At 51.9% G+C, this 23,432-nt stretch overlaps 1 protein-coding gene across 1 annotated transcript in view; it reads right to left on the bottom strand.

Moving 5' to 3' along the window:
* Positions 1–628: 628 nt before the first annotated feature.
* Positions 629–23,432, bottom strand: part of Unk (unk zinc finger) — a 34,107-nt gene continuing 11,303 nt past the window's right edge. Inside the window, exons 2-16 of the mRNA XM_059272138.1 lie at positions 14,923–15,132; positions 13,518–13,694; positions 13,266–13,396; positions 12,514–12,649; positions 11,862–11,979; positions 10,740–10,824; positions 9,022–9,164; positions 8,490–8,690; positions 7,812–7,877; positions 7,192–7,366; positions 6,108–6,209; positions 5,807–5,995; positions 3,438–3,619; positions 2,598–2,855; positions 629–1,992 (exon numbers count right to left, since the gene is read on the bottom strand). Coding sequence (XP_059128121.1) covers positions 1,837–1,992; positions 2,598–2,855; positions 3,438–3,619; positions 5,807–5,995; positions 6,108–6,209; positions 7,192–7,366; positions 7,812–7,877; positions 8,490–8,690; positions 9,022–9,164; positions 10,740–10,824; positions 11,862–11,979; positions 12,514–12,649; positions 13,266–13,396; positions 13,518–13,694; positions 14,923–15,132 — 2,329 coding nt within the window. The 3' untranslated portion in view covers positions 629–1,836. The remainder of the gene's footprint in view (positions 1,993–2,597; positions 2,856–3,437; positions 3,620–5,806; positions 5,996–6,107; positions 6,210–7,191; positions 7,367–7,811; positions 7,878–8,489; positions 8,691–9,021; positions 9,165–10,739; positions 10,825–11,861; positions 11,980–12,513; positions 12,650–13,265; positions 13,397–13,517; positions 13,695–14,922; positions 15,133–23,432) is intronic.

The raw sequence follows: 23,432 nt of genomic DNA, 5'->3' as shown, positions 1-23,432 counted from the left end.
GATTGCTGCCCAGGACAGGGAGCTGATGTTGAGGAGGGGGACCATGAAGCTGAGCAGCTGCTCTGGACAGCCGAGTGTGTGTGGAGGGTCTCCTGAACACTGGCAGTCAGAGCTTCAGAGCTTCAGGGCTAGTGGTCTTCACACTTGACCCTGGTGAAGTTAGTCTGCACATGCTGACAAGTAGGTGGTAAGGCCAGCTGAGGCCAGGCAGAGCATCCTGCTTAGGTGTGTTCTCATACTCGGGAGAAAGTCAGGTGGGGAACAGGGTAAAAGGTTTACCTAAGGCAGGATACTTCCTCAGTGGGAAGGAAGCAGGGACTCCCTCAGTAACATGCTCCTCCTCTCTGTCCCTATTTTTGGAGACCATCAATAAGGGAACCACTCACAGTACATTACACAGCACTGAACAGGTCTCCACAGTAATGATCACACTAGGCCAGGCTCAGGGACACTCAGCAGCTTTTGGAACTGGACAGACTGTAGGCCTCTTCAGCTGACTCTTCACGCTGCGGGATGTGGGTGCTAGCTGTTTCCATAGGTCAGGGGAGAGCTCTTGCTCACCTGGAAGTCTGGATGTCGTCATCTGCTGACCCATTCCCCCACATAAACAAGCCACCGCAAGTCATAGTTTATTTCCAATAAGTTTGTTGATTTTTGCATTTTTGTAAAAAAGGAGAAAATTTCACTTAATTCATTGAAAGCCCTTTCGTGCTGAGCCCAAGGGAGGGGCCTGGGCTGGGGCAGATTTTTTGTGGCCCTCTATAGCCCACTGGACACCCAGTGTTGCGAACAGGCTGCCTCCCTCTGCCCACTCTGCTTTCCCATTCCACTGCATCTCTGTACATAACAATTTTTAAAATTGAAGCTAAACACAATATACATTGGACAGGCACGCACACACATGCACACAGGCGTCTGCCCAGAATGGCAGTACGTCAGCTGCACTCAAAGAGCACCAAGGAATGCATACAACTCTTCCCAGCAAGAAGGGCAGGGCTTGAGCCCCCTTGGTCCTCAGACTGCACTCCTCCCAACAATCGCCCTGCTAGCTGCCAGAGGGAGGGAGCCACCGGCCCTGCAGCCATGTGCCAGAGGGAAGGAGGCAGGGACATGGAGGGCAGTGCCAGCCCGGCAGGTGACTGTGGGGCCAAAGAGGCTGATCAAGGAGAGGCCCAGACTTCAAGATCCTGAGGGAACAGACAGAACTAGGCCTAGGGCTCACGTGTGGGAGGGGGCTAGCCTGCAGCTCTGGCCTGCCAGCTCCGTGGCTATCCCCAGGGTTAAATATATTTGGTAAACCCAGGAGCTAGGCTGGCTTTAGAGTCTCGGGTCCTGAAGCCCTCACAGCTGGGAACTGGGGACCTGAGTCCACACTGTGACATAGCCCCTGGCCTGGAATGCAGGGTGAATGGAGCCTGCCCTTCGAGCTTCCCATCCTTCCATGCTCTGGCCCCAGGAAGAAGTTAAAAATAGTTAGTTCTTACATAAAAAGAGAGACAAAAACATATTCACTGCCAAAAGGCCAGTGGGAAAAGAGGGGACTTTGTCTCTGAGCAGGAAGGATGGGGAATGGATAGGAGAGGACTGCAAAATAGTCTTTTCTTTAAAAAGTGCTTGGTAAGTCTGTTTTAAAGTGTGTGTCTATATCTAGGTCCAGACATACACACAGACACTGTGCACACGCTGGCACCACGCACACCCGCACACAGAAATGTATACATGTACATAATCATATACATATACATACATACGTACATACATACATACATACATATATATACTTTTAAAAAGTCCTAGGTGAAAAGGTCTGGGCCCAGCTGGGCCAGGTCTGCAGGGTCACGACTGGAGGGCATGGGCCCGGCTAGGCTGGCAGACGGGGCACTCGCTGCCCTCAGCACAGAGCTCACACAGCACAGCATGTTGGCACGGCAGCACTGCCCGGGTCTGCTCCTGACACTTAAGGCATTTCACCGACTGCATGTGGAACACGGCCTGTGGGAAATATGACATTAAGGTAATGAAGTGGTCTCTGCCACCTGCTTGGCACCGAGTTGAGCAAGCAGCCCTCTCGACTCTCGCTTCAGCGTCCTTGGAGCCCAAAGCTCAGCACTCACAAGATCCTACTGGCCAGTGAGAGCAGCTCAGCTCCCAACTCCACCTGCTGTCCCAGCTCTAACGGCCAGGTGGAGGGGCAGCTGGGTGGCAGCCCATCATTCAGGGCTTTTGTTGGCACAGAGGTTAATGCCTCTTGTCATATGTGATCTTACGCTAGGCACCAAGAAAGACCACGAGGCTCAGGGGACTCGTTGTGGAAGACTCTCAGAGGAAAAACCGACTGTCTCTACTGGACAAGCCACCCTTCGGGACCAGCAGGCACCTGTGGCTGACCACTCTGGAATGTCTACTGGAGTACGGAGAACCGGGGAAGGCACTGTGGGCAAGGGACATGACTAAGCTTAGGTTAACAGTACAGGGAGTGGACACTGGCCTCTGCCACTACGGCTTTCTTGCTCTCCTCCTCTTTCAACAGCTGAGCATCATTAAGAGCCCAGCACTGGGCTTTCAAGGTCCCACCCATCCTGATCTCTAGGGCTGACCTTGTCCACTTGCTCCAGGTGGACCCGCAGCTGCTTCTGGAGGGAGTACAGGGTGGAGAGTGAGAGGGCCTCCAGGTCGGGGGCGGCTGGCAGAGCTTGGGCTTCTGGCCCAGCATGCAGCCGCTCCAGCTCCTCCTGCAGCTTCTTTACCCGCAGCTCCAGGGCGTCCCGTTGCTCCCGGGCCAGCTCACACTCGGCTCCGGCCGCACTGGCCCGCTCACCAGCCTCCTCTGCTTCCTTCTTCCAGGCATCACAAGCCTGTGGGCCCAATGTGCAGTGTCTCATCACGACAGCCCCCTGCCCCTGCCCCCCTCCCCTCCCCCTCCCAGAGAGCATCTCCAGGAGCCAGTGTGGAGCACTCTGGCTATGGGGCCTGCTAGGAAGCTGGGCCTGCTGTCTGGGGAGGGGCAGAGAGAAGGCTGCTGCTGCCTGCAGAGAAGAAAGGTTTCAGGACCTCAGCAGACCCTCCCTTTGTATGCAGGGAAGGGGCCAGGCCTAGCGTGACAGGGGCACAAGGCAGGGCTCACATCCTAGCCTGCATCCCCACGGGCAGCTGGTGGCAGCTGGACAGATGGCCTAGCTCAGAATCTAGAAGCAGAGACAGGCAGGAGGTCCTGGGGCCACTCTAAAAACAATTCCCATATGGAGTCCCAGGCCTGTGGTGCCAGCCATGGTAACATTCTGACTGGCAAGATCAGTCCTCCCACGCGGGGGAGGGCAAACACGTTTCTGCTGTTCTTTAGGCCCCTGCTTCCCCCACCCGATGCCTGCTGTGTAGGATGGGCTTGGGCTTGATACCACCAGGCACTGGGCACTGCAGGTGGGCGTGGGGCCCAGTACCTGCTTGGCCTGCTTCCAGGACTCCTCCCACTGCTTGATGGTGCCGTTAGCTTCATCTAGCTCTTGCCGAAGCCGGGCCAGCTCAGCAGCCCCTGGCCCTGATAGGAAGGCAGGGGAAGTGCCTGGGGAGAAGCTTCCAGAGGCAAAATGCTCCCAGATGCTGCTGTTCATCCCGTTCAGACCTGCCCCAGGGAGGGGAGGAACATCAGCTGTGGAGGGCTTAGGCCCAGGCCCTGGCCAGCCCCTCTTGGGCCGCCAGGGGCTGGCTGAACATTGGGTGAATATGTGAGAAGAGCATGTGGAGGTATCACTGGCTGAGTCAGGTCTAAACTTTGCTGTTATCTACCACTACATGTGAATCTCAGTATCTTCATCTCTAAAGTGGCCTCAGGGGGCTTAGGACTGTGTGGGACAGCAATCTGTGAAGGCATCTTAATTGCTGAGCTACTGCACACCTCCTTTTGCATCCCAGTGAGAGGTGGGACAAGATCAGATAGGCTAGAAGCCACCAGCCAGCACCTTGATGGGAGGGCTGGAACAGGAGGGGCCCGGGAAGCTAGGGCCCTCTCATTGTTTTGCAGGCAGGACAAAGAACATGCTAGCAAGAACCATTAATGGGACAGGAGAACCAGGAGAGTCTGATCACCTGATTCCAGAAGCCTGCTGTCAGCTAGGCTGCCCACCCCTCAGCCCCCACTCAGCCACTGCTGACACTACCCACTGTCCTCTGGCTCCCGGGGCAGAGCCTATCTTCACGGAGTTCCTTGTCTACTTCTGGCTTCCTTCTACCCCTACATATGATTCCAGTGACCTCTGCTTGGCTCCCTTTCTACTAACTGAGCTGGATTTCAGACATTTCCCCCTCTGAGCAATACCAGCACACTGGGGAAAAAAGACGACTCTGGTGCACACTTCATGCAGATTTCTGAGTTTGAGGCTATCCAGTGCTACATAATAAGACCTCGTTTTTAAAAAGGAGAGAGTGTGGGGCGTTGGCGGCGCACGCCTTTAATCCCAGCACTCAGGAGGCAGAGGCAGGTGGATCTCTGAGTTCCATGACAGCCGGGGCTACACAAAGAAACCCTGTCTCAAAAAACCAAGAGCGAGCGATCAAGAGGAGCGCTTTTGTCCTGCGACACACCTGCAGCGCACTGTGTGGACCTCTCTGCCAGGAGACCTCTGGCCCACCAACACAAACGCTGGTGTGCAGCAGGCTCTGCTCCCCTGCACCTCTGCCCTCCCCATGCTGCTGTCAACCACTCTGGCAGTGGAGCTGGTCGGTCCTACAGAGAGCACCCTGTACGGTAGATCCTGTGTCGCCCTGACTGGGACCCAGCATCTGTGTTTCTGCTTCCTGCGCTGCTGACCGGAGGCTGCTGGCCGACACGTGCATCTGAGCAGCAGTGCAGGAGGGTCACCAGCAAGGGGACGTGTAGAGCCAGTGGGGAGAGCTCAGGTGAGAGGTCTCCAGAGACACAGCAGTTTTAACTGTACACAGCCACAACACAGAAGCCTCCTCTGAATTGAGGAGGTGCTGCAGACTCCTGGCTGAGGTGAGGGAGGCCCCTAGGCTGACCAGAACTTCAGAGGCTCTTAGTCCATCCTCTGACTGGAGGTCCAGCATCCTAGGAGCTCTCTGAATGGCTAGGAAGTGGGGTCAGGGAGTTGTAGGTGAAAGACAGGGGCCTGTGCTGAATGCTGTGTACGTATTAACTATCTCAGAGAACGTTCTCCCATAGGCTCCATTCCAGGAGCCAAGGGTGCTTGGGTGTGGTGGTCTAACTTATAGGTCTCCCTGCTGTATTTCTCACCACTGAACCTGGAAATCACTCAGACCCACTCTGTTCTAAGGCTGAGTAGGGTAAAGAGCAGTCTGGGCTAGATCTGGATCCCTGATGCCTGTCCCTGCCAGGAAGGGAAAGCTTGAGACTGGGCAGGCCTGTCTAACCGTTCCCTTTGCTCTTGGGTGGTCTTTGATGATGCGGCCAGCTGCTAGGAGCTCTGGGTGACTGGATAAAATGATTGTGTGTTTGGCCCTGGGGATCGGACCCAGGGTCTGGTACATGCTTGGCCAGTGCTCACTAAGCCACACTAGTATGATCAGGCCTTCACCTTGGAGACTGAGGCCTGCCTCTCCAGGTGCCAGCCTGTCCTAGCACGTGTCTTCACAAGCACTGTACCATTCCGCAGCACAAGGAGCCAGGACAGAGGCCTGGCTTCCGACCACCTGTCCAGTCGTGGAGGACGGGGAGAGAACATGTCTAGCTTGAAGCCCTCGCTGTAGCCTACAGCTGGGCTCACGTGTCGTGGGCAGAGCAGCCAAGGGATCTGCTACAAGGCACTAGGTTCTTATCCAGTCCCTTCCTTACCCAAAGATCCATGTGATGCTGAGGTCCCCAAAAATGTGTTTTCTGACTGACTCAAGTGGCCCTGGGGCTGTTGCAGGAAATGTGAGGAGAGGCTGACAGGAGGGGACGGAGAAGCGGAGTGGAAGGAGGCTGAACTGCCTAAGGAGCCAGGGATGTTCACAGGTGCAGAGCTCTGCAACAAACTGCCACCTATGAGAGAGCCAGAGGATGGGCCGGGTGAGGACCAGGCAGGCCACACGGGTAGAGGTGAAACCCCCAGACCCCCTCCCCAGGCCATCCTGGCCCACCCATTGCCCAGTACCGATTGTGATGCTGCTGGGGTGGGGCACTGTGTTGTTATCAAAAGTTTTCTCCAGGGCGGCTACTCCAAACTCGTTTAGGTCCAGGTCATCCAGGGCAGACTCTAGGGATACAGAATGGAGTGTGGGCTCCCAAGGACCATGTCCTTGGCTCCAGGCTTCCTGACCTTGACTCCTTCATTTACGGCCTTTGCTGTTATCTCTGCTCAGCACTAACCCACACCAACCCTGGTGACACCTGCCCAGTCCAGCCAAGCGCTGCTTCTTTCTGATGCCTCCTCTGACACTCCTAAGAGGAGTCAAGACCCAACCCTGTCCAGAGTGGCGTGGCATGCCAGTAATCTCTGCATTCAGAAAGCTGAGGCAGGAGGACCAAGAGTTCGAGACCAGCCTGGGCTATATAGAGCAAGATCCCATCTCAAGAAGAAAAATGACTGAATTCAAGGTTGCAGCTTTGTCTGACAGAGGTATGTGGTGTGGTCCTTACATGCAGGCCATGTTTTTCACCCCGAGTTACTCGGGGCTAGCTGCTCTGGGCCCTTTGACAGCAATGTACAGTAGATACCTGACAAATGCCAGTGCCTCTTTACTGAACTGGCCTGGTTAGGAGAAGGTACAGTTTCCCTCCCAGAAGGCAGGAGCAGCATACTACCACCTGATTCCCCAGTGCCTGGCATGGAGCCTGGCACAAAGTGGGCAACATAAGTAATGATGGAAAGGGGCACTGACTTTTTCCTCTTGGTGCTGAGGACCACACCCAGGGCCTTACCCATGCTAAGCACCCATGCTGCAACTGCACACGCCCAGTTCACGGCACTAGCTGCTAACCGCCAGCACTCTGAGGACAGATGTGCAGGCTGCTCACTTCCCAAGGGTGCCTAGTGAACAAGCTAGGGCCGTGTGACACAACTTGCACGAAAAGGCTCCGCGGCCCAGTCTTGGCTCAGAGGGCTCAGGGGGTCTACCCTGACTTTCCCAGGCCAGATGTCTAAAATATGGGGTGCAATCATCCAAGTCCAACTTGAGACGCCTTGTGTCTGAGTCCAGGTGCAGTCCTAGGCTCACAAACAAACCCTGCCTAGTTACCTATGACCGACTCTACCGTGTCGCTGGTGGGATAGAAGGGCAGAGCGTTTGCATTCATGCCAGGGGCGCTGCTGGTGCCTGCAGGGCTGGGGGGCGTGGCTGCCAAGCTGGAGGTAATACTGGAAGAGATGCTTGAGGTCAGGGGGCTGCCCACAGGGAGGATGCCCAGCACGTCCTGCAACGAGAGTGGGGAGAGGAGATGGGATGCTTGCCTACAGAAGCCGTGGCGGAGGCTGGCACAGGGCAGGTGGGCTAAAGCAACCAGCACCTTACAGGCCCGGGCTGGCTGTCCCAGTCCACCTTGTTGAGTGGTAGTAGTGGACAGTGAAACATGGAAGCCAGCAGCTACTTACCCTTGCAGGCTCACAGTAGAGGGAGGGATGAGCATGGGGCTGACACTGAGACATTCCCTAAATATTCCTGGTGAATGGGTAAGTCTAGGAGGGGATGGGCTCCAGGGCTGGACCCCCACCCTCTCTGGACTTGGGGCTGGGGCCACTTTAGTCCTGCCTTCGTTTGTGAAGAAACTGGTACCCTACTTGCTGATACCAGCTGGGCTTCTGGGCCTGTCCTATCCACAGTGATACCAAAAGCGGAGATGGGGGCCAAGGGCTCTGTACCTGTTTGGGTTGAAGCAGAGGCTGCTCTTGACTCCTGGGCTCTAGCGAATGGGTTTTTAGTTTAGCCTGAGAGAGAAAAATTAGGGAGCAGGAAATGATGTGGTACTAGGCAGCTCCAAGTCTAGTGTCCACCTGGCCTTGCTAGGTCCACTGAGGCTGCAGATACAGGGAGAGGCACGGACTGACAGCACCCGTCCGTCATCCATCATACCAACCCTTTTCTCTTCCCAGCTTTCTTTCTCCACTTACAAATCCTCTCCCCGCCCCCTCCTCTGCCCTCCTATCCTGAACAGGTTTGTCCCCTGCTATTAAGGACCCCTCTGTCCTGGTGCCCCAGGCACTGTCATCTCATTAGGCACCATAGTTTGGAAAGGAAAGGGGGACAGTCTTGTACCTACTGACTGATTCAATGACTCTGGGGAAGCTGTGCGGCCTTTTGCAGAATGACATGGATTTATAAAGGAAACCTAGAGACAATTCTTCAGAGTGCAAGGGGCTCTGTGCAGCCTCCTCAGCAGTGAAGCAAGGCGACAGCATCCACTCTGCCAAATCCTGAAGACAGACTCAGTTCTAGCTCTTCGTGTCCTTCCCACCGGTGAGCTAGGCCTCACCTCTAAGCTACTCTTGCCCATATAACATGTCAAGCTCAGTGTCCTCCGCTGCCCCTGCACCCTTTACCTGGCACTTAAGACTCTTCAGGTACTCTGCTCCCACCTGGTCCTCCCTCTCGAAGCCAGGAGCTTTCTTGTAGCTGCCAGGGGCAAGGCTGGACTCCCCAGGGAAGACCAGGCCCTCCAGGTTTGAGGCCTTCCTGCTGGGGCCTGGTGGGGAGCTGCAGAGGTGAGATGGGCTGCCCAGGCCACTGTTCCTACAGAGGAGCTGCAGAAGAAGACAGGTGGGTGGTGGGCAATGGGTGCAATGTGGACAGGGAATGGCCACCCTCCAACCCTGCTTCCAAGGGCAGTGGTCAAGGGGTAACAATAAGCACTCAGGACTCCTCAGCCTCATAAGGGATTGCCAGACAGTAGTGACAAGGCTTACCCCAGCTCTGCCCAGGCTGATCACTACTGCCTCTGAAGATGCATCCCCACCTCCCCGCCCTTGGCCCCAGGACAAATACCAGGGCCTCAAGCTCCTGGGGCAGAGGAGAGGCAGGAGCTTGCTCCTGGGCAGGCAAGGTGCCCACCCACTCCCTAAGACAGGCACGTACGGCGCTGAGGTCAGGGGCATGCGGGCTGGAGGGGCTCACAGGGACCGAGTCTCCAGCAGCAGATGGCATGTACAAAACAGGACCCGCCTGGGTGGGGCTGGATACAGCCGAGGAAGGCTGCATGTCATCATTTAAGGGTGGCGCTGCAAGAGAGGACAGGGGTCAGCGGGCTCTCAAGCCAGGGCTGTGTCTGCAAATATCTACTGCCTATCTTCTAAAGGAGGACATACTTGTCCCTGCACCACGGGGAATTAAGTTACTATTTCCACTGGCATTGTATTTTCTACAATCAACTGCAACATACAAGTAATATGATGGGTTTCACTTCATAGAAAGGAAATGGAGGTTCAGAAAGGTCAGCTAAGTCTTCTAAGACAACAGAGACAGGAGACAGGCGAGCTCATTTCAAGCCCATTTTGTACAGCCCCAACTATTAACCACTCTTCTGTGCGTGCTGCTGCAGTCGGGTGTCCAGTACCCACAGCTACCTCTCGGCTCTCCCTCTGTTTCCTCTCTCAGAGCTCTCTCTTTATTCTCTCTCATCTCAGAGACAGAGCTGAACCTAGAAAGAGGGTGAGGAGAAGCAGGACCCTGGTCTGCAGGTGAGACAGGCATCAGCCCAGCACCCACTTCATGATGGAGGAGGCCTGGAGCAGAACACGGAGCCTCTAGACCTGCGCTACCTCACACTGCAGCAAACAGCCACCCGATGCCTCCCGAGGCCTGGGACCGCAGGTGTGGGCCACCACATCCAGGGTCCCTAGTTCCAACACACATACACACACGCACGCACGCACGCACACACCCGCACACACACACAGCAGAGTGCATGCAGCTGTGGCCCAGAGCTTCTCACTTGCCATGTGTCACCACACTCAGATCCAGAGAGGGTTCCGCCCTGGACCAGCCCTGCCTGCCCACTGCCGAGAGCCTCAGTCTCAGGCCCTCATACCATATTGTTTGTTTGTTTATTTTGTTTTCTGTGTGATTGCTTTCCTCAAAGTGTTGTGGTTAAACCCAGGGCCTCTTGCATGCTAGGCAAGTGCTCTGTTATCTACCACACTCTACCCCCCACCCCCACCGCGACAAGGTTTCTCTGTGTAGCTTTGCTCCTTTCCTGGATCTCGCTCTGTAGACCAGGCTGGCCTCTTGAACTCATAGATCTGCCTGCCTCTGCCTCCTGAGGGCTGGTATTAAAGGCATGCGCCACCACACCCAGCTATGATATCATTTTATATTGGACTAAGTAAAAACGCTGAAATTAATTTAACCTGTCTGTCTCTCTCTCTCTTTAGCATGTTACCCAAAACTTTAATGCCATATGGGGGCCACCTTATATTCTGATAGAGGGCTCTGTTCCAGTGGACCAAGCAGGGCTCAGTAGAGAAGAGCTCCATGTTCATGGGTTCCACAGGTGGCTGGTTGGGATCTGTCAAGTTGCTTTTAATGCTTGGTGCCTCAGGCTTGCCTGGGACTCAGTGCCCAATAGGGCATTAATCTCTAAGTCTATCTCAGGCTCTTGGAAGCTGCACCAGGACTTCACGGTCAGTTCCAGACTGGCTAGGGGACTGTAACTTCCAGTGGGGATGAGGCCAGACAAAGATTCCTGTGCACAGGACACTGCGAGGGACTGACCCCATGCCTGAGCTTCAGCAGAGGTTACGGGAGGAAAAGGAAGGCAGGGAACTGGCCCCAGGCCATGGGAACTTGGCACATACGTTCTATGTGGGCGAAGGCGCAGAAAGGTCCCCGGGGACAGCTACCCGACTGCTGCATGTCGTTGCACTTGGTAGACTTGTAGATCTGGAGGGGGCAGGGCAGAGACAGGACAAGGTCAACCACAGACACTTTTATTGAGAAGGGCTAGCTTGGAATTCCTCTCCACTTTCTCCCTTCCTACTCCCCTATGTTCTTTTTCTGGGGACAGGATACTGACATACAGCCTGTGCTTGCCTTCAGCTCATAACTGTCCTGCCTCACTGTCTCATGTGGTGGGCTAACAGTCACGCACCGCCACACCCAGCTTCTTACCACCCTCCTCCTCAACTCTCAGGGCATCCTGCACCATCAATACCCACCTCCTGGAGTCACAGATCCCACCAGTCATCACAAAGATTGGGGTGATACCTATGAGCATGCCTCCTCGTATTAAGTGAACTAAGGCCTCAGGAAGCACAGAGTCCCTTTTTTTTTTTTTTTTCAAGACAGGGTTTCTCTGTGTAGTTTTGGTGCCTGTTCTGTATCTCGCTCTGTAGACCAGGCTGGCCTCAAACTCAGAGAGATCCGCCTGCCTCTGCCTCCTGAGTGCTGGGATTAAAGGCGTGCACCACCACTGCCAGGCCAGAGTCACTTTCAAAACTCCCTTCAGGGAACCTGGATCTCTACGGGGTCTAACTGCTGCCTGTGATGTCTACAGCCACGTAAGGTTGTCTTTACATTGCTGTATCCTGGCTTCCACAGAACCAGGGCAGGCCCAGGAACCACAGGAGAGGCGGTAAACTAATAGTGTGAGGGTAGAACTACATCAGGGAGGCTGCTGTCTCTGTCCCATGGGCTTGGACCTACCATGGTCAGTAGATTATAAGTACCACAAGTAGTCCAAAGTCCAGAATGGCCAGACTATCGGGTCTGCTATCTATGCCTTCTTGGTTGGTTGGTGGACTAGGAAATGAACTGGCAGTGGAGAACTGAGGGAGGGTGGTCTCAAAACAAGAGGCTACGTACTGAGGTACTACCCACACATGCTTTGCTGGAATAATGCCAACACTTATCCTCACTCTTGCCTATCTCCTAGTTTCCTAGTGGGTAAGTCAGTCACCCCTGCTCCCCTCAAGGCCTACCTCTGGATGGAACTGCTGCTCTGTGCGGGTATGGCAATACTGGCAGGTGTCTCCATTTTCACACTTGCCAGGGTCTCCCCACTCGTCCCCATGTTTGACGTTTGGACATGGAGATGACCTGGTCCAATGAGAAGGGATCAGACAGTGGCAAGAGAGGATGAGACTGGGACCTGCACAGTGCCACCTGGGTCCTTGTGCGGGGGTGGGGGCCCCCCCTCTTTTGTCTCCCTTTCTTACAAGTTCAGATGCAGAAATGGGGAAGATCAGCTATAGAGGAAGGGTCTTACTAGGGTACTAAGTCTGGCTGTTCCTCTGGCCCAGCTGGCCACAGGACGACATAGTTTTGCTCCCTCAGCCAGGCACTGAACCTCTGACAGCTCAAGAGTCAGGCCACAGCCACACCACATTTTCCACAATGGCCTGGCCCCACTCCAGCACACACCCTGAAGAATCAGAAATGGATCGGCCTCATGCAAGAACTGGACAGGGCTCCACCATTCCGTCATCTTGGTGGTCTCTCCCTTTAGAACCGGCCCTGTAAACTCCAGGCCTGCTTCCCACCGCCCTGAGAGCCGTGGGAGTAGCGCTCTCAGCCACGACCCCTTCCTTGCCATTCCTCCCTCCCACAGCTGGCCTCTTGGGGCCAAAGGACCTGTATTTGTGCTTCCGGGGACTCCGCCGCCGGTCCTTGCTGTTGTGGTAGTAGGGACAGGCGTAGCCCTGACGACACAGCCGTGGTGGCTTCTTGCATGGCTCTGTCTTATAGTTCCCCAGGACATACGCAGTCTCTGCACAGAAGGCCAGAGGGCAGGGGTCAGGGGTCAGGGAATGGAGTTGGAGCACCCTAATAACAGCAAAGTAGAGTGTAGGGAAGGCATGGAAGAGTACTGGGAAGGGGTCCCAGAGCTGAGGTTCCCAGGTAAGACATGAACAGGGCCACTTCTTTCCAGGTCAGGGCATGCATCAAGAGAGAAAATGCTTGGATGAGGGTGTATATATGAAAGCCCAAGGAACCGTGGGAATGCTGTCCGCCTATCTGGAAGCTCCCTTTTAAGTGCCTTTTGAATATAGGTTTCCATGGGACGCAGGGGTGTGGTAGGCTAAAGAAATGGGTCAGTGGTTAAGAGCACTTGCTGTTTTTGTAGAGGACCTGGTTCAGTTCCCAGCACCACATGGTGGGTCACAAGCATCCGTAAGCATGCACACAGTGCACAGAAATACATTCAGACAAAGCACACATAAAATAATATTTAAAATAAGTTTTCAAATGGGATGGTAAAGGACTAGATTCTTCTAACAGAAGTGGCAGCTTTAGGTAGAAAAAGCAGTAGGTGGGTGGTTTCAAACCAAGTCATTGGGCAGCTATGGAAGGAGAGTGCAGAGGCCACCTGAGGCTGCCTGTACCTTGCCACCGAGGCTCCTCACTGAGGATCTTTTCTATCATGGCATGACTTGCAGCCCCAGCTGGCTGGCCTTCTATGCTGCCCTCTACTGTTGTCTGGCCATTCTGTAAGGCCTCCATGGCCTGCAGCTCCCTGGGAGAAAAGGAAAGGACAGAGGGTGGGACAGGGAATGGGAGAATTTCGTCCTGCTGAGGTCAGCAGCCACAGTGGCTGCGCTCTTGCCTCTCCCTCCCCGGGCCCAGCATCAGCCTACCTGATGTCATACACCGGGGAGCGGAGGTCATGTGGGCCGTGGGCAAAAGCGCAGTGCAGGCCGTTTTTGGTGCAGTTGCCTTTTGAGTCTGTCTCATGGATGCAGATCCCAGTTTTATAGTAACGAAGGTGGTACCTGCGCTCAGTGTCCCCCGTGGTCCTGTGCAGGAATGGGCACCTGGAACACAGCAGAGGGAGTCAGTCAGCTCCATCCCCTGAGGTCAGCTGTGGAAGGGCTGTCTGTCACCATGATCCAGAGAGTTCAGTGGAGTAAACTGAGGAAGACAATGATGAATTCTGTGGCCAGCATGGCTCTCTCTTGAGTGCTGAGATCTGAAGGGCTTGACACCCCAGGCTGCTGCCTACAGCTGCTTCAGGAGACACACTTCTGGATGAACAGATGTTTGAATAATAAACGCTATCCAACTCAGGGGCTTCCAAGAATCAGCCCCTTGAGACTTGTACACATGCCCCATGGGCTTTAATGGGCTTGCAAGAAGGAGACCAGCCAGCCTGGACCTCTGTGAAAAAGGTCGGCCACTGAAGGAAAAGTTCAGTGTGCTGTACAACAGAACCTGGACGTGCGTCCCAACACTCTTCTGAGAGGCTGAAACAATGACAAGCAAGGCCACGGATGGTCCCTCTGAGCCACGTCTCAGCCTTTGCCACCTCATGTGTCATTAGTGGTACACTCTATTCCGCAAGAGAAAATTGTGAAAAGACATTTAAAGGGAGCACATAAGCTAGGTGTGGTGGCACATGCCTATAAGCTCAGCCCCTGGGAGGCAGAGGCAGTCAATCTCTGTGAATTTGAGGCTGGCTGGGCCTACACAAGTGAGTTCCAGGCCACCTAGGGCTTCGTTATGAGACGCTGTCTCAAACGATAATGATTCCCAAACAGAGAAACTAGTGAAGCTCTTTCTCTAAGCTGCCACCGCAGTGGGAACTGTGCAGGACAGCAGAGCAGGTGGGGACAGGACACGGGGATCAAAGAAAACCCAGGCATCACCTCTGTTCAAACGTGGTCTTGTGGGCTTAGTGGAAGAAAGGCTGATTTTTGGTTTTTTGTTTTGTTTTTTGTTTTTTGTTTTTCGAGACAGGGTTTCTCCGTGTAGCTTTGCGCCTTTCCTGGGACTCACTTGGTAGCCCAGGCTGGCCTCGAACTCACAGAGATCCGCCTGGCTCTGCCTCCCGAGTGCTGGGATTAAAGGCGTGCACCACCACCGCCCGGCTTTACTGCCGTACCTTTAAGTCAGGGCAAGGGTGAGCCCAAGTTTGACCTATAGATTGTAGCCAGCCCTCCCAAAGCAGCCTCGGCTAGCTTCCTGGGATGTACCAAGCTTATTCTGAGGGCATCTGACCCAGAGGAGACCTGGGGCTCCTCTGAGAGCAGGCAGGGCACTCACTCGTCGCCCTCTGGACAGAGGCCTGTAGCCTCGTCATACTTGGTGCAGTAGACGTCTGGACTGTAGTTAAAGGTGCCATCCCGACGGCGGATGGAACGGCGGCGCCGCTGGTTCACGAAGTGCCAATGGAAGCAGGTGTAGGGCCGATGCTGTGTACACTTGTGTTGCACAAAGAGCGGACACTGCTCTGTGCGGAACTCCTTCAGGTACCTGCAGAGAGACAGTCTATGAGGAATGGGCCAGGACAGAGGGAAGCTCCTTGCTTCCCAGCAAAAAGCCACCAAGCCCTGAGGGCCCTGTTCTGGAGTGCCAGTCCCACCGGGACAGGAGCAGTTCAGGGCTGACGCTGGACTTCAGCTTTTAGATGTGTCCCAACATCTAAGTTCCACACCAGCATGAAAGGCAGTAGCCACAGGCCACACGAACCCTGTGTGGTAGAGGCCAGCTGTAGTGTTCAGCAGCAGCTTGGCTGAGCTATCTGAGGTTTCCCAGGCCAAGCCACTAATCACAGGGAAAGAATTATTCACAAGAGCATAAGCAGCCTCCCCCAGGGTCTGTGGTTCCCTGCTGCCCACATACACCTGCCCATCCCAAAAGACCTCCCTATACCATGAACCAAGCTGACACTATGGGTTGAGGAGAGGGATTGAGGAGAGAAACATGCAAACACTTAGGAGAGACACTGTTTTGTTGCATTTGTAAAGTGTCCCTCTGGATTACTAGCTCTGATCACTGTCCTTGAGATGTCTTTATTACCTGAACAAACATTTGGGAAGGAGCTCACACAGAGGTTATGAAGAGACCCTCCCTCTTAGACTGGACTGTCCCCAATTATCTCATACAAGACCTGCAACAGTCAGGGCTATTCAAATACTGGTGTCTCTCCCCTCATGTAATAGTCAGGATATCAAAAATCTCCCACATTCCACCCAGTGGAGGGCTTCAAACCTGTTTACGCTGATAGAACATACCCCATCAATTTGTTTTCTTCACTACTTTAATCCAGTCTCAGGTTCTCCTAGACTAGGGCAGACTGTTGAATGGGCAGTCAGTACAAATTTCTTTCAATATTTTTTATTTTATTTATTTATAGGTATGAGTGCTCCATCTGCATGTATGCCTGCATGCCAGAAGAGGGCATCAGACCCCATTACAGATGGTTGTGGTTGCTGGGAATTGAACTCAGGACCTATGGAAGAACAGTCAGTGTTTTTTCTTTTTTGGGTTTTTTTTTTTTTTTTTTTTGAGACAGGGTTTCTCTGTGTAGTTTTGGATCCTGTCCTGGTTCTCTCTCTGTAGACCAGGCTGGCCTCGAACTCACAGAGATCCGCCTGGCTCTGCTTCCCGAGTGCTGGGATCAAAGGTGTGCAGCACTACCACCCGGCCAGTCAGTGCTCTTAACCAACGAACCATCTCTCCAGCCCTTCTTTAACTATTTCACTGTGTCTGTGTGTGTGTGTGTGGGGGGGGGTTGGTGGGACAGGGTGCACATGGCACAACACTCATGTGGAGGTCAGAGCACAGCTGTACGGAGCTGGCTCTCTCCTTCCACCTTTACATGGGTTCCAGGATTAAACAGGTTCAGCAGGTGCTGCTGTCTTCAAAACCATTTGGCAGGCCGTTTTCTTCAGAGAGTCTCTCAGGCCTAACAACACGGGCAACCACTGGGTTGAGAGTTGAGGAGATGCTGAGGGCACCAGGCACAATGTTGTATACAGACAATGTTGAGGCAGAAGCAGCTGATTTGGACTAGCTGTTGCCTGGGCTTGGCTGGAGCCTAGAACTGGAGGGCATAGACACAGGACTTCTGCTCCGAGCCTTGAGGCCTAATCAGACCAATAAGAGCAGGCTGAGTGGGCAGGCCCAGGGACGGGGACAAACAGAAGTGTCTGGGAGTCAGGCAACACATCTGGGTACAGCTGCAGGGCCAAGCAATGAGGACCCTGAGAAAGGAGTAGGTGCTTGTCCTGCTCATGTGTTCACGGGAGAGACACAAGAATGGGTGGTGGTGGCGATGCACATCAGAGGCAAGTGGAGCTCTGAGTTCGAGGCCAACCTGGTCTACAGAGTGAGTTTCAGGATAGCCAGGAATACACAGAGAACCCCTGTCTGGGGGTGTGGGGGGGGGGAATAGAAGGGACCGAGGAAAAGGTGAAAAGGAACGTAAGGGGCTCTGCTCTGGGTATCTTACACACCAAAAAGGACCCCTGACCCAGACTGGGATGGAAGAAGACTTAAAGGAAGGGATGCTAGCAGATTAAAGGCTCTGAAGAAAGGAAACAGTATGATACAGAAACAGATTGTATCCTCTACAGGATGTGACTGGAGTAGTTGGGAGCCTGGAAAAGACGTGCGCACAGCAGGCAACTCCACAGGTTGCAGAGGTATCGACACTGGGCCCCAAAGACATTCTAAGACACCAGAGAGAAGTCTGAAAGGTCCCCTATAATCAGATGCTCTCCTGGCTCCTCCGACATTTAAACAAAAGTCTTCTTCTTTTCTCTCCCATTTGTTTCTGTAGGCTACACAGACAGCCCATGTCCTCTTGCCTATGTTCAGGTATCAAGCCCTGGCACTAAGTTGGAGAAGCCATGCTCCAAGCTACTAGGCTAACCCTTTTTTGAGAAATACACACTCTTCCTATACCTTGAGTCCACTAGGAGACGAACTCAGGTAGAAAATGGGGTGAGGAAGAAGGGAGGAAGCTGAGCCTTGAGCCAGGAGCAGAGAAGTAAAGCAGTACTCAGGCCTGGCAAAGTAAATGCAGAATACCTAATTAAGATGGAGATCCAGATAAACGATGAGTAGTTTGCTAGCGTAAGTGTGGCCTGCATACTGTGTGAGACATACTAACACCGAAGAATACACACTGTGTAGTGGGATCCTGTCCAGCTGATATCCTGTACACACTGAGTATCTGGGATTCCATCCAGCTGGTATCCTGTATTTTAATGTTCTCTTGAGACAGGGTCTTGCTGTTGTTGCCCAGGCTGGCCTCAAAGCCCTGGGACTCAAAGTCCTGGGCTTAGGCAATCATTCTGTCTTAGACTCCCAAGTAGCTAGGATAATGAGTACAAGCCATGTTACCACTAGATAACATCCTGTGGTTTTATTTGTAAAATATATTTTGGTACTAAAACTTTGACAGGGTATGGTAGCATAGCCTTTAACCTCACCACTTGGCATAGGCAAACCAGGTAGATCTCTGAGTCTGAGGTCAGCTTGCGTCTCTGTATAACCCTGGCTGTCCTGGAACTCACTATGCAGACCAGGCTGGCCTTGAACGCACAGAGATCCACCTGCTTCTGCCTCCTAAGTTCTGAGATCAAAGGTGTGTGCCACCACCGCCCAGCTAAAAGGAAATATTTGAGGCCAGGCTTGGTGGTGCACACCTTTAATCCCAGCACTCAGGAGATCTGTGCGTCGGAAGCTAGCCATTACAACATAGAGGATTCCAGGCTAGCCAGGACTATTTAGTAAGATTCTGTCTCAACAATAAAACAAAAGAAAAAGTTTGGTGTCGGCATCTTGGTGAGAACATAGGAGACAGGGAGAAGACTAATGTGTGGTCCCCAGCTTTGGGCATAGTTGTTCTCATGAAAAGAAGCCCCTCCAGGAGAAGCTATGCATGGGGAGCTTGCAGAATTGAGGCAGAAATGTCTACAGTGCCACATGCAGACAGCTCCACATGTCCTGCCTGACAGGAATTCCTCAAGTAAGGACAGAGGTGACAGATCATTTAAAGCCATACTTCCTACTGCTACTGCCCCATGTCAGATACATGTAACTTTTGAATACGGCTTCTTAGTCTTCCTGAAGCCCGGGTAAGGCGTCACCATTACTCAGCCTGGCATTCCTAGGCCCATACATCTGGCCCAGTGTGTTTTTCCAACTCGGTCTTTGACTCTTCTCCATACTGGCCACAGCTGCAGTGCTTATAGCCAGAAACCTTCCCTGTCTCTGCTCATGTCTCACTCCTTACCTGCAGAAACCACCAAAGGCTGGACTGAGTGGAAATGAATCTTTTGGATGCCACTTCTGTGAAGTCTGCCTTGCTTTCCACCTAACTATCTGTTAGCTTCTCTGCACTGGAAATGCTGGAGAAAGAACCCATGGCCTTACACACAGTAGCCCTGCACTCTAGCGCTAAGCTACACACTCGACACACCCTAGGCATTTCTTACAGTTTTTATCCTGCTTTGCATATGAATCATACACACATTTTCCTTTACAGGTTTAGTATACCTTATCTGGAATGCTATCATATGGGGACGGAACATAACTCTATTCACAAAATTCATTTATGTTTCACATTCATTTTATAAATATTAGCTTGAGTAATCAGAATTACAGATATATATCACCATGCCCATCCATACCTGAAAACCACTACATAGAATGAGGAGAAGAAAAACTTGCCCCTTGGTTTTATTTTTCTTTATTCTTGCAGTTACACATGTATGTGTGCACTGGCACATGTGTGGAGGCCAGAGGTTGAAGTTAGGTGTCTTCCTCCATTGAACTCCACCTACTTTCTAGACGGAGGCTCTCCCTGAACCTGAGGCTCAACAACCTGGCTAGACTGGTGGGCCAGCAGCCTTCAGGACCCTCCTGTCTCCACACCCCAAGTGCTGGGGTTACAGGCCCGGACTGTCATGCCGAGCTTTTTATCTGGATGCTGGGGATTCAAACCCAGGTCCTCATGCTTCGGAGATAAGCACTTTCCTGAATGAGAGAGACACCTCGTTCACCCCTCCACTTATGATGGCATGCCTGTTTTGTACTTTTGGATTTCAGGTTACTACTGTTGTATATATGCCTCAATAACAAACCTGTAAGAAACCAGCGATGGCAGTGCACACACCTTTAATCCCAGCACTCAGGAGGCAGAGCCAGGCGGATCTCTGTGAGTTCGAGGCCAGCCTGGTCTACAGATCAAGTTCCAGGACAGGCTCCAAAGCTACAAACCCTGTCTTGAAAAACCAAAAAAAAAAAAAAAAAGAAACCAATAGAGAGTTGAGAGTTTTGGAGTTTTGACCACGAAACAATACGTGCATTTTCTCTGAATATAAGCATCAAGGAATTAAACGCTCACAAAGGAAACACCGACAGGCTCATCTCATGATACTACCACGAGGCAGATCATCACACAGATCATCACGAGGAAGTGCCTAGCCCTCCACCCTTGCGAACTTAACACAGGGGACCGACTTCACTACAGAAAAAATTCTCATAAGACAAGAGGCCAAACAGTTTTTTTTTTGTTGCTGTTCTTTGATTTTGTTTTTTTGTGGGTTTTTTGTTTTTTTTTTTGTTTTTGTTTTTGTTTTTGAATACAGTCTTACTGTGTATCCCAGGCTGGCTTTGAACTCTTGTGATCTGCCTGCCTCTACCTCCTGAGTGCTGGGATTAAAGGCGTACACCACCACCACCACCAGACTCAGACTTTTTTTTTTTTCTCTCAGAGCTGAGGACTGAACCCAGGGCCTTGCGCTTGCTAGGCACTGAGCTAAATACCCAACCCCTCAGATGTTTTTTTAAAAGGGATACTTTTAGGCCTACAAGATGGCACAGTGGATGAAGGGGCTGGTTCTGCAAGCCTGATAACATGAGTTCAATTCCCAGAAACAAAGAAAAATGGAAGGAGACAACTGAATCCACAAAGTCGTCCTCTGACATCCACATGAGAACCACCCCCATCATGCACAAACACACATAAATGCATAGACACACACAAATAATAAATAAGAAAAATTAATGCTACTTTTGGGAGTCTGGAGAGCTGGCTCAGCAATTAAGAATACTGGCTGTGATGTACACCTTTAATCCCAGCACTCGGGAGGCAGAGGCAGGCGGATCTCTGTGAGTTTGAGCCTAGCCTGGTCTACAGAGTTCGTTCCAGGACAAGTTCCAAAGCTACACTGAGAAACCCTATCTCGAAAAACCAAAAAAGAATACTGGCAACTATTCTTCCAGAGGACCTGGGTCCAATTCCTAGCACCTACACAGCAGCTCACAACTGTCTGTAATTCTATTCCCAGGGGATCCCACTCCCTTTTCTGGTCTTTGCAGACACCACGTGTGTACTTGATGCAGACATAAATGCAGGTAAAACATCCATATACATTTAAAAAATATAGATATTTGCTACTTTTGAAGCTGGAGAGATGGCTCAGTGGTTAAGAGCACTGCTGTTCAAACAGAGGGCCTGAGTTTGATTCCCAGGACACACAAGGTAGCTCACAACCATCTGTAACTCCAGTTCCTGGGGATCTGACTTATGTACATGGTACACTTAACATACATTCAGGCAAATAGTCATATACATAAAATAAATAAATAAAAGCTACTTTCAACTCACTACAATCAAATTTCTAAACTTATGCATAAGCCATTATTGAAACTGTACAACTTGTTAACTACACATCAAAGTGTTTGTTTAGAATTTCCCATTTTTCCTTTACTCTCCTACTTTATGCCAACAGGAAAATAGTTCCCAAATCAGGACAAAACCTTAGAAGTCACAGGCTTCCACCTTTCACGGACTGAAATGAAATCTAAACTTTTTCAGTTTTTTTTTCTCCCTTTTCTGTTTTTTTTTTCCGAGACAAGTTTTCACTATGTAGTCCTGCTGTCCTGGAACTCACTCTGTAGGCCAGGCTGGCCTCGAACTCAGAAATCTGCTTGCCTCTGCCTCCAAGTGCTGGGATTAAAGGCGTGCGCCACCACCACAAGGCCTTTTCATTGTTCTGACACAGGGTTCCACTAAGTTGTCCAGCACAGCTTCTAGCCTCTGTTCTGAACAGACAGGGGGAGAGCTGAGTTGTCAGCAGATGTGCACAGCTGCACAGTAAACTCCAGCCCACCTCTCTACTTCAAAAGTCCAATAGCACTTGGTTATGGGGCACAGGACTTTAATCCTAGCACTCAGGAGGCAGAGCCTGGTGGATCCCTATGAATTGGAGGCCAGCCTGATCTACACAGTTAGAGCCTATCTCAAGGGACAAAAAAGTTTCCAAAGGACAAGATCTGAGAAACTGAATAGACTAAACCATTCCTCAGTCAACACCCCAGAAACCCTGGAGGCTAAGCATCAAGGGAAACTTACCTAGCCCCTCAGTCCCTCCAAGACCTGAGAGGCAGGACTTGGGACTAAGCTCTTCACACTCCATTCACAAAGCACACACACTCACGGATATGAGCTGAGAAACAAAACCAGTTTTGAAATAATAAGGCTTCAGTGACTCACAGTGGATAGGAAAGTACTCAGGTACCTGAGTAAAGGGCCACCACAGCCAGGTGTGAGGGTCATGCCTCTAGTCCTGAACTCAGAAAAGTAAGATAGATCACTCTGAGTTCAAGGCCAGGCCAGCCTGGGCTACATAGTTAAGTTCCAGATCATCTTGAGAGCCTGTCACAAACAATAAAAACTTCACACTACCCACCGTTGGTCTTTTGAAAATTTTTCTCCCAGTTTTTTTTTTTTTTTTTTTTTTTTGGTTTTTCGAGACAGGGTTTCTCTGTGTAGCTTTGCGCCTTTCCTGGAACTCACTTAGTAGTCCAGGCTGGCCTCGAACTCACAGAGATCCGCCTGGCTCTGCCTCCCGAGTGCTGGGCAGTTTTTTTATATACATATAGTCATAATCAAATCACACAGCAACACCAGGTGGTGGTAGCACATGCCTTTTTACTCCTAGCACTCAGGAGGCTGAGGCAGGCAGGTCTCTGTGAGTTCAAGGCTAGCCTGGTCTACAGAGGGAGTTCTAGGACTGCCGGGCTACAACGGAGACCCTGGCTTGAGAAAACAAAGAATCATCAATATCAGTGTTGGAGAGCCCTGAAGAGTTAAAACCATTAGCTCCTTCTTCCCAGACAATACCTTGATTTTACTAAGTTTTTCTGTACATGGCTGCTCTGAAAAATCTCTAATTTTAGCAGCATTTTGATACAGATACTTAAACCGACATGTCATTTAATGCACTGTTTCCTAAGCAACAAAGTATTTGGCCTTACAACAGTAGGTCAACCTAGATAGCACGTGAGACCCAGGTTCCAACAGAAGCTCTGCAGAGCCGGAGAGCAGGAGTAGACGTACAAAGGAGGTTGTTTTCTCAGACACTGCTGACCACGGGGACCCGACAGGCAGCACTTTATTTTGGAGCAGAGGCTGCCAAGGAAGGCGCTGATTAGATGAAGCCTGCTGAATGAAGTAGTAAGGAGACTGAAAGGAGTGCCTCAGGCTGCGTACAAAACCTGGAAAGAAGTACAGACACATCCAGTAACCCAGGACGGACCAGGTGCCTGGGTCTAACCTCATTTCAGTTACTCTGACACTACAGAAGGAGGTCCTGCCAGAAAAAGAATAGCATCTATGTGTAACTGCCACGGACTGATCTCTGCTACTGTGTTTGCTGAGATATAGGCAAGCAAACCACACCCAGCTCCAGGAGGCTCTAAGCTCCACCTGTATGAGTTCATGGAACCCTCACAGCAACCTGCCCTGTGGCTGT

This window comes from Peromyscus eremicus, chromosome 8a, assembly GCF_949786415.1.
Source record: "Peromyscus eremicus chromosome 8a, PerEre_H2_v1, whole genome shotgun sequence".
Lineage (NCBI taxonomy): Eukaryota > Metazoa > Chordata > Mammalia > Rodentia > Cricetidae > Peromyscus > Peromyscus eremicus.
The sequence above is the reverse complement of the archived record's forward strand: the minus strand, read 5'-3'. Positions and strand labels throughout refer to the sequence as shown.